An 11189-nucleotide genomic window follows, 5' to 3' on the forward strand; every position below is an offset into this window, starting at 1 on the left:
TTTTTTTTTCTGGAGCTTGACAGACGTATTTTTGGGGTATTACAGCAATTTAAAATGTTTACAATTATTTTTTACAGTTGGGAGCTGAATCTGGTGTAGACAACCCCAATATGAGGGCCATGAAGACTGTCTTCAGGATCATGCCCTTTGTGATCCTCCCTATGACGATTAACTTCCCCACGGTTAGTCTCTCACACGCTCTTTTCGAGTTTTTCAACTGTATTCGTTATGAGATCCATCTTGGCTTGTCATGCTGTAATGATTTCTGTAGTGTGGTTTGATCTGTGTGTTTTACAGGCAGTGTTCACCTACTGGATGACCTCTAACCTCTTCTCACTGGGTCAGGTGGCCCTGCTGAGGCACCCAGTCGTGAGACAGAAGTTACGCATCCCAGAACGCATCACACACCCATCTTCAGCACTACCTCCCAATGAAGGTTTCATAAAAAGCATCAAGAAAGGTGTAGATGAATTTAAGACTTGATTTAAGATTTTTCTGCTTTATCTTCTGTATCAGAGTTGTTTTAGTATCAATTATATATTGTACTATCATAGTATTTATTAATATTTTGAATTAAGTCTTGTTTTTTATATTCAGATTTGATTGTGATTTTAGTTCAAGTTGTAGTCATTCTGTTATGTGCATTTATGCATTTTATGTGCAGCTTTTTATTTCAGTTTTAGTATTTTTGTAGTACTTCACCTTATTTGAGTTATCTTTAAGTACATTTTCATGTCATATTTATATTTTATTTCAGCTTTATTTCAATCATTGAGTTGTAGTTAACAATAACAACACTTTTCTGTATCTGAATCATTTCTCTTTGTCTTACTGTTTTGCCTGTCTTATGCGTAAGGAATAATTGACGATGGGTGTGCATTATTTTCCTAATAATTCAACGGCCCGGAGTCAATTATTCCGCTTATACTATGGTTACCATACCTCAAGACATCGATCAGATGATATATTTAAAGGGATTCGTCCAGTTTTTGTACTTAAAGGGGTCATATGATGCTGCTAAAAAGAACATTATTTGGTGTAATGAAATGTGTTTATGTGGTTTAAGGTTAAAAACACATTATTTTCCACATACTGTACATTATTGTTTCTCCTCTATGTCCCGCCTTTCTGAAACGCGTTGATTTTTACAAAGCTCATCGGTCTGAAAAGCGAGGTGTGCTCTGATTGGCCAGCTACCCAGTGCGTTGTGATTGGCCGAATACCTCAAGCGTGTGACGGAAATGTTACGCCCCTCACCATACTGTGATGCCTGCGGCAACCACATGTGACGACCCCAGGCTGGACTCCGCTTCATCCACGGTGAAAGCCGATCCGGCGATCCAGAGCGAGAAGTTGATGTATTTCCTCAGCGACCAGCACGGATCAGCTCTAGTCATGAGGAAGCGGATATCGTCCTCTTTTGGAAGACCAAACAAAGTAGTTTCGCTTTCACAAGGAAACACACAGCGCCTTCACGACATGGCGACGGCAACAATACTACAGCGAGAATAAAAGTTACGCCTTCTTTCTTTGCGTGTTATGCAAAATCTTCCCACATAGTGAGGTAGACATGTGGGGGCGTGTTAGAACGAGCCATTTTAGGTAGGCGTGGTTGACGCTTAACTTTTATAAAGAATATCACTTTTGAAAAATTGAAATCGCATCATATGACCCCTTTAAATCGCTATTGTGAGTAGGATTATTTCTTCCGCATCTCATCCAACGCTTCTTTTCCTAGTTACAAAACGTTATTTTAAAGCTGGTGATGGAGGCTTGAGCCGTTGATAGCATTCTAATGCACTTATTAATGAAGTTATTAGAAAGCAAGCGAGAGAGACAGAGACAAAGAGAGAGAGAGAGAGAGCTTGTGCGTCCCTCAACAGTGTTCTGCAGCAGCGTCTCTAAGCAGCGCTGTTAATACCTCGCTAGTGAGAAATGTCATGTAGCCTTTAAGTTGCAACACTATATAGGATAACTGATCAAATCGTCAGGGCAGTGCTGACAACACCTTTTTGTGCAAACTGCGTGACCGTATGTGTGCGTGTGCGAGCACGTGTGATTGCAGTAATTCTGTGTGCTGTATAGGTACTGTATGCTAATTTCCGTTATTACATTTAACTATGCGAAGTGATATGGATGCGTTCAAGAGAGCTGCCTGGAACTACGTTCGCCGTGCATTTCCCTGAAAATAATCGCACACATCAGAACGTTCGTCAGCCAATCAGATTCAAGCATTCAACGGCCCCGTAGTGTAATGTTTATGTTTCTGTATTCGTTCACTCAGGATGGAATAATGCCCAGTTGGCTCAGCAGCTGGAGGAGAGGGAAGGAAGAAATAAAGGACACCTGGATATGGCAGCCAAAGGTGAGGGCTTGCTCTGTTTCAAAACCTACTGTCTACAGCCTACACTACTGCTCAAACACTGGGGTCAATAAGATTATGTAAATGTTTTTTAAAGAAGTTTCTTACCAAAGCTGCATTTATTTGATTAAAAATACAGTAAAAATTTGATATTGTGAAATGTTATTACAATTTAAAATGACTGTTTCCTATTTGAATATATTTTGTAAATGTAATTTTTTTTCCTGTGATGGCAAAGAGGTCTTTTCAGCATCATTACTCCAGTCTTCTCACATTGTACTAAGAAATCTTTAGTAAGTAATATGCTGATTTGCGAGCCTTTATTTGAAATATAAGTTTTGTGACATTATAAATATCTTTACTGTCACTTTTGATTAATTTAATGTGTCCTTCCTGAATAAACGTTTATATATAAAAAAAATCTTACTGATCCTGAACATTTGAAATTGGATTAATACATTTCGGTACTGAATGAAATGTAAGTGTTTATTGATGAAAATGCTTGTACCTCTGTTGGCATACTATGAATGTGTGTACACTTGTGAAGCTATATATTACAGATTACAGCTATGTATTACAGATGTTTTTTTTCTGTTCACAATTTTCATGTATCCCTGCCCCTTTTTTTAAAGGTCCTCTGAAGCAGACTTTTACCCATAACCCTCTCCAACAGTCACCAGCACCAGTGTCAACAGGAAAATCAAGTTGTTCCAAGCAAGACCAGAAGAGGCCCTGGGAAGAGACGATTGGTTAAGACATTAAAGGAGAATTGTGATGGCTTTGTACATATGTATTGAGAAGGACTAAGGGATGGGTGGAAAAATTAAGATATGTGTTTAATGGAAATGGTGTTGTGCTGTGTTTTCTTGCCATTAAGAGCAATCTTATTGCCTTATCACTTTCTCCATTCATTTACATGTATACATACACACAAATTACATTTACATTTAGTCTAAATCGTCTACGAAAATAGCAAAGCGACTTACAAATGAGGACGAGGGAAGCAATCAAAATCAACAAAGAGAGCAATGATATGCAAATGCTATAACAAGTCTCAGTTAGCTTAACGCAGTACACATAGCAAGGTTTTTTTTAAATGATATAATAAAAAGAAAACATAGAATAGAGCAAGCTTGTGTTAAAGGCATTTTTTTGCTTAATGTTTAAGCTAGTGTTTTTTTTTTTGTTTTTTTTAAAGAAAACAAGCAGTTAGTAAAGAATCGAGTGCAAATCTAAAAGGGGCAAGTTTTTTTAAAGAATAGAATTAGAATAGAGAGTGCTAGAGTTAGAGGGTCAAATAAATATGGAAGAGATGTGTTTTTAGCCAATTCTTGAAGATGGCTAAGGACTCAGCTGCTCGGATTGAGTTGGGCAGGTCATTCCATCAGGAGGGAACATTTAATTTAAAAGTCAGTGAAAGTGATTTTGTGCCTCTTTGGGATGGCACAATAAAGCGACGTTCACTTGCAGAACACAAGCTTCTAGAGGGCACATAAGTCTGAAGTAATGAATTTAGGTAAAGGGGTGCAGAGCCAGTGGTGGTTTTGTAGGCAAACATTAATGCCTTGAATTCTATGGGAGCAGCTATTGGTAGCCAGTGCAAATTGATAAACAGAGGTGTGACGTGCGTTCTTTTTGGCTTGTTAAAAATTAATCTTGCTGTCGCGTTCTGGATTAATTGTAAAGGTTTGATAGAACTGGCTGGAAGACCTGCCATATAGTTTTCATCCAAAGCACTTAAAAACAATGGCTGACTAAATGTTAACATTAATATGTATGTGTCCCTTCCTGATGAACATGCACAGGTTTTGCATTAATTGTCCTCTATATCGTTTTTTTTTTTTTTATCCAACCAGTTATCACAAATCCATAATAACACTGCCATTGTCATTTCAGTCTTTAGAAAAGAAAACATGGAAAATACTGCTTTCAATATTCATATACACACCTGTAAAGATAAAGATGTTGTAGTGGCAATTCCTTTCTTTAACAAACAGCAAGGTCTTTTATTAGACTCTCAGTGTACAAGCATCTAAATTTATGTGTATTAATGTGCAACTAGGTTTATAGCTATTTCAAAGCAATTGTACAAATGTCTCTAAATAATATATCTGTTATCAGTGCTATAATTTGATCCCCGCAACAACCTTAAAGTCCAAGTTTCTTCACATGCAAGGAGTTGGTTTACTGTTCCCCATCAAACCAGCATTCAACTGATCAAAATGCAGCATAAATATCTCTAATGAATATAACATGACATCTGATCAATCTAAAATGATATCTGTATAAACCAGTGTAAAAACGAGTTTAATCACATCAGCAGCTTTAGTATTGCATGCCCAGTCTTGAATCCAGAGATTATTCCAGTTTTTTTGTCAGTGCCTCATCCTCTTCTACTCTGCCTTTTCACCTTCTTTGTCCATCTCAGTAAGAACACAGTAGCACACCTTCTGAATGAGTATGCCTGAAGATGCTGGTGAAGAGGAAATGAAAATAGACACATGTCAGTTTTAGCAGCAATGAACTCTGTAAACCTAAATGACTTTTAGGAGACTTACCAATAAACTTCCTGAGCCACATAGGCCTACGTGTGGCAGGTAGATAGCAGCACAGGAAGTAGACTGGCACTCCCGATAAAGCAATGGCAATGCCGATTAATGAGTTGATAGTGTCGCTATATAAAGGCATCACCACAAGAAATACTGTGCAGAGGCAGAATATAATTGGGAAGAACAGACTGAGCTGAAAGAAAAAGAAAAGGTAAGACAAATGAGTGATAATTATTCAATGAGTCTGCTCGAGTCGTATTTTGGCGCTCCTTTGTTATATATTTGTTAAGCATAAATCTATAATAAAGATATGAGTAATGACAATACCTATAGTTTGCCTATGTACTGTATGAAACCGATTGAATGGAACGCGTTTCCTCATGCGAACACGACTTCTGTTCGCAAATGTATATTTACATTTCTGACTTAAGGCTACATGATAATTGGTAACTTTTTATGTATTGAAATGCATGAACACTACAGAAATTAATATATAGTTATTCATAAATATTACATATCTTTGAGATCACACAGTATGAAATACCATTTACTTGTTTAATTTTTTATATTCTTAGCAAACACCTTCTGACCAAACCTACTCACGTGAAAATGCATGTATTTTATGATGTATTAATATATTAATATTTATGATATATACTAATGCATATCATTTATGATGACTACAACAGCAGGATGCCAGATATTTACATTTCACAACTGTGACTTTACTACTCATAATTGCAACTTTCTAGGCTTTATCACAATTGCAACTTTATATCTCACAATGTGACTTTATATAACACAGTGTGACTTTTATCTCACAAACAGGTCCCTGTGTTTCTTTTGTTTTTGTGTTTTACTCTGAGGCAGAAACTGGCTTCTATAAGCAAAACTTGAGTGTTGCATTGGTTTGGTTGAAATAAAAATCAAGCATTGCTGGATTTAGCTTTCTCACTAATTTGAAAAAAATTCAAAATAATACATGGCAGACGCTGGTTTGTTTACCTTTAGTGGTCGTGGTCTGTCTGGTTGTTTCCATCGCAGGTACAGCTGTCCCAGGATAGACAGACCCACAAAGAACCAGTAGCTGAAGCTGTAGTAATTGATCAGTTTAAAGACATCTTCCACACACAGGTACACAAGAGCCATGGCACCCTGTCATACAACAAGACATTTGAGAATAGCTATACTTAGATTTACAGACATGAATGATGACTTTAAAGACATGGAATACAGACAAAGGAAAACACAGGATTGAAATAGAACATTAGTACATGTAATACAGCATATTAGGACACAAATGGAGATGTTGAGATGGGAACTGACGTTGAAGAGTAGGGCAGGGATGGGGGTGAAGCGGGTGATGTGAATCATGCACAGGTAGTCTGGCAGATGGCCCTCTCTGGAGCCCACGAAGAACAGCCTGAGTGGAAATACGCAAATGAGAAATGAGCTGAGAATGAAAATGGTCCCTGAGATGAAATAATGTGGTGATTCAGATGGCAACAATGACACTGAATAAACTACCCATGTTAGATACTACTCACCTTGAAGCAGCCACTATTGAAGCGTTTAATCCTCCAAAGCAGGAGAAGGCAACAGCGACTGGTATTGTCCAATTAAAATATCCAAATACCTGGTCTGCAAATGTCTGTGAATTAAAACTTTAATCAGCCAAGAAACTCTTGTACCAATTTTCTCTTTTCTTTTTTTAATGTACACTACTGTTCAAAAGTTTGAGTACGATTATTATTTATTTATTTGAAAGAAATGAACACTTTTATTCAGCAAGGATGCATTAAATTGATCAAAAGTGACAGTAAAGGCATTTATAATAATAAAACAAAAATTATATTTCTATTTACAACATTTTTGAAGGATCATGTGACACTGCAGACTGGAAATTCAGCATTGCCATTACAGAAATTAATTGCATTTCAAAAAATGGTTTAAAACAGAAAACAGTTATTTAAAATTATAGTATTAGTATGTCACAGTATGTCACAATATTAATGTTTTTACAAATAAATGCAGCCTTGGTGAGAATAAGAGACTTCTTTCAAAAATCTCCAACCTTTTGAACAGTAGTGTATGTTGTTATGTTTTTGTATTGTTCTTTTAAAAAATTAATAAAAATAAAATTCTAATGAGAACAGCTAAGAGATTAAACTATATTGATGAACAATATTGACGACCACCAAAGATGAATACTCACCACAGCCACGGCATCACTGACCAGGATGGCAGGAATGGGCAGGATTGTATAGTAAGCCAAGTTGGTAAGAATGTAGATCACTGTGACAATGGGCATGGAGATAGCAATGGCCAGCGGGAGATTTCTGCAAAACACAATGACCACCAGAGAGCAGCAGAATGCATTACCATGCATACAATTAAGTCTACAACTCTCAGAGCTGGTAGAGCAGTGCTCTGCCTAATGCTGACAAATATGTTTCATATGTCCACAGATTTGGATTTTTTTGTACTTCCACCCAGAGGTCCAAATGGAGAAGTGCTTGGATAGTTTGTGGGAAGGAAGGTTGAAGGAGAGCTGTTGTTACATAATGGACCTGAACATCCCACAAAACGGCATGTGATCCAATCACATGTTTGCTGTGTTCAATTAGACATTCTTTGAATTGAGTGAATCAAAGATTAAGGCCTTTAGATAGATAGATAGATAGATAGATAGATAGATAGATAGATAGATAGATAGATAGATAGATAGATAGATAGATAGATAGATAGATAGATATTTTATTTATAGATAAATTACCTCTCAGGATTTTTGATCTCCTCAGTGACAAAGTTGAGCGTGTCCCATCCAGAATATGAGAAGAGAGCAGAATATAATGCCAGAGCAACATCACCCGGATCCCGAGATGAACCTGAGAACAGCCCTTCAAAATTCTGTGTGTAACCTAGACCACAAACACACACATAAACCAGCATAATCAGATTATATTATATATACAGATACAAAGTTAAAAACCTTATACAGGAGTAAAAAGTTTCCTGTGGTGTCTTTACCCTGGAATATCTTGACCAGGCCAGTGATGATGACAGCGATGAGGGCAATGACCTTTGCGTAGGTGAAGAAGTCCTGAACGCGTGTTCCATACTTCACATAGGCACAGTTCACAAAGGTCAGCAAGCCTACAGAACAAACATAGGTCAAGATGAAACTTTTTTTAATATATATTTTGTGACTTGCACAGGCAAGTTTTTCAATTTTTCCTTTCTCTTTGGAGTGTTACAAGCTCTTGGTGCATAAATAAGATCTGTAAAGTTGCAAAGACTAAAGTCTCAAATCCAAAGATATATTCTTTATAAAAGTTAAGAGTCAACCACGCCTACCTAAAACGGCTCGTTCTAACACGCCCCCACATATCTACGTCACGATGTGGAAATATTAGCATAATGCCGCCCTAAAAAAAAAAAAAAAAAAGGGGTAAATTCCGACTTTGCTATGACAATCTGGCTCTTCTGAATCAGCTACTGTAAGTATGTTTATTATTAGTTTAAGTATTTGCTATTGACTGTTGAAATGCGGAGTTTTGCGCAGCGCAGAGTAACGCGTCGTGTGTGTGTGTGTGAGGGGAACAGGGTCACATCACAGGAGAGTGAACTGCCTGTCAGAAATCATAGCACGCCAGCTGTCTTAACCGTGGCTTGTGTACAGCATCATCACTGTGTCTGTCACGCAACTCTGTTGCCCTTTCAGGCTTGAACTGATGGTAAAACTAATGACATTATTAACTGTCTTGATATTTACTTTGAAAGCTGAAGCGATTATGGTAAGAGGCATTACATTTCCGATGCGTGCTTGTGGTGTTCTGCCAATCACAATGCACTGGGTCAGCTGGCCAGTCAGAGCAGACTGCGCTTGTCAAAGGAGGGGGCTTTGTTGAAAACGACTTGTTTGAGAGAGGCGGGGCATAGAGGACCTACAATAATGTACAGTATTTGAAAAATAATGTGTTTTTTGAACATTAAAGCACGTCAACATATTTTGTTACACCCAATACACAAAATAATGATCTTAAAATAGCATCATATGACCACTTTAAAAAGGTAGTCCACCCAAAAACTGTCCAAAAACTGGACTATCCCTTTAAGGATCCACATGGGTTTTCTTGTGAGTTTGAGTCGGAGTCTAGTCACAACACTGCAATAACACGAAATTGATATGGTCTTCCCCTGTTTTCCAAGAGGATCAATGATCTTCAGGGGTCAGTTTGTTCTGGCCCTGGAATGTCTTGATTTATGTGAGGTTCAGACAAAGGGAGCATGTGAGCGAGTGTTTGATCATGTGTGCGTCTTTTGTAAGGTAGTCTTCCTGGCTTGAGGAAGCAGGGCTGCTGACTCTAGCACTCCTGCTGGTTGTTTTGCAAGGAGCGAAACAGCTTAGGACAGCACTAAAGTTTGCGTGCGTGAGCGGGACATTTTTTCTGTCGTACAGAAAATCCAGCTGTAAGCACCTGTGCTTTGATACCGCATTCCATGAGGGCACATTTGAACAATTTAGAACAAATTTGTGCTGCTTTGTATTGCAGATACCCTTTTGATAGTGCATTCATACAGGAAATAAAACAGTGGAAACTGAACAGAAATTGAGAGTGCGAGTGTGTTAGCCTTAACTCCAAATGAGGAAGTTACAATGTGGCACATGACTTACTAACCCTTACAAGATACAGTCACTGTCTGACACATTAAACAACAGGAAAAAAAACTCTATAATATGTGGATATTAAAATTCTCTCACACACAAACCCTCCCTGTGTCTTTTAAGCTTGGGTTACATTTCTAAAAAAAAAAAAAGTTTTCTAGCCCTGCTCCAACTTCATCGTATCTGTTATCATGGCTGCTATCAATGTTGCCCCATTTCATAAACTGCTCGCACACCCATTTCTAATCTAGAGTCTCTCTGCTTAAAGGAGGGCAGATAGCACAGTCACAGGCATATATGTGTCTCATTCCTGTATGGTTATGTCATCTTTTATAATGAATAAACAATGAAAATATAAAACTAACATCATTCACTTCCACTGTATAGAAACAATATCTAATTTTGCATTTCATGTGGTAAGCACGACATGAGTAAGTGATGACAAAATGTTCATTTTTGAGGTGAACTATTTATTTTTTGTGGAATATGGCCATGTTATAATGTGATTCTATTTTAGTGAGCCTATTTTGAGATAGGCTTCTTAATTAAATGTAAATATTAAGCATGCTTAAAGGGATAGTTAACCCAAAATGAACATTCTTTCATCATTTACTCACTCTCATGCCATTCCAGATCCATTCCAGATATTCTTTCTTTCTGTGGAAGATAAATGAAAAAATTAGAGAAATGTTTATTTATAAAAAAAAAATTTTAACAATGGAAGTCAAATGGTTTAGCTACCAACACTTTTCAAAATAGCATATTTTGTGTTCCACAGAATAAAGTAAGTCATACAGTTTTGGAATGACATGAGAACAAGTAAATGACGACAGAATTTTGTCATCATTTACTTGTAGCAGGTGAGAGCTCCATGAGTTCAGCTGAGTGTGTCAGTTAAGGGAGACATACAAAATGTGCAGAGTGGTGGGTCCCCAGGACCAGGATTGAAAACCATTTATCTAGATTACATGTGTGAAAAAATTCTCAGATTTCAAAATTCTGAAGTCTTTCAAGAACTGACAGTTCAATTGTAATTTTTTGTTTCAGTTTGCACTTTTTGCGCAATTGTGCATGTCTGTGCTGAGCGAGACGAATCACGTGAATGTAACCCTCCACATCAGCAGCACTCATCTGACACATTCTCTTCTTCTTCCCTTTTCCACTCAACATCAAATTCCGACAGGCTTTCATTTTTTCTCATAACCTCATCATTTATTTTTTCTCCCTTTACAAAAAGGACTGTGATGGTACTGCAGTAAAGTGATGGTATCAGATGATAATACCATAGATCAATTTTAATTTGTCTGTGAGTGTCTTTTGAACTCCATATATTGCTCATGATGTTTTATGCCACTTCATGCGCTATTGCTGTCTGTGGTAAATGTAGCTCTGTGTTCACGTGTTTGTGAAATGTTAACCTGCTACCTGCTACCCACTTCCTGCTGCCAATTCTTTCACTGCTCACACACTCTTTTAAAGTGTTACCTACTTTCCCAACTAACATTCAGTGAATGCAGAAATACAACTAAACTTTGAATTCAAGAGCTAATTAAACCCAAAAATGTAAATTCTGTCATCATTTACAAACCCTTGTGTCATTTCAAACACT

At 37.3% G+C, this 11189-nt stretch overlaps 2 protein-coding genes across 3 annotated transcripts in view; one reads left to right on the forward strand and one right to left on the reverse strand.

Moving 5' to 3' along the window:
• Positions 1–3304, forward strand: part of LOC107558419 (mitochondrial inner membrane protein OXA1L-like) — a 9523-nt gene extending 6219 nt beyond the window's left edge. For both annotated transcript variants that reach the window (XM_016242081.1, XM_016242080.1), the window contains exons 7-10: positions 78–182; positions 298–460; positions 2285–2365; positions 2995–3304. In XM_016242081.1, the coding sequence (XP_016097567.1) occupies positions 78–182; positions 298–460; positions 2285–2365; positions 2995–3116 (471 nt within the window). In that variant the 3' untranslated portion in view covers positions 3117–3304. The remainder of the gene's footprint in view (positions 1–77; positions 183–297; positions 461–2284; positions 2366–2994) is intronic.
• Positions 3305–4023: 719 nt separating this feature from the next.
• The window catches only part of LOC107558406 (Y+L amino acid transporter 2-like), a 9731-nt gene continuing 2565 nt past the window's right edge, over positions 4024–11189 (reverse strand). Inside the window, exons 2-9 of the mRNA XM_016242070.1 lie at positions 7942–8067; positions 7688–7832; positions 7127–7250; positions 6459–6562; positions 6238–6334; positions 5917–6066; positions 4921–5104; positions 4024–4835 (exon numbers count right to left, since the gene is read on the reverse strand). Coding sequence (XP_016097556.1) covers positions 4756–4835; positions 4921–5104; positions 5917–6066; positions 6238–6334; positions 6459–6562; positions 7127–7250; positions 7688–7832; positions 7942–8067 — 1010 coding nt within the window. The 3' untranslated portion in view covers positions 4024–4755. The remainder of the gene's footprint in view (positions 4836–4920; positions 5105–5916; positions 6067–6237; positions 6335–6458; positions 6563–7126; positions 7251–7687; positions 7833–7941; positions 8068–11189) is intronic.

Source organism: Sinocyclocheilus grahami, unplaced genomic scaffold (genome assembly GCF_001515645.1).
Source record: "Sinocyclocheilus grahami isolate Dianchi unplaced genomic scaffold, SAMN03320097.WGS_v1.1 scaffold645.1, whole genome shotgun sequence".
Lineage (NCBI taxonomy): Eukaryota > Metazoa > Chordata > Actinopteri > Cypriniformes > Cyprinidae > Sinocyclocheilus > Sinocyclocheilus grahami.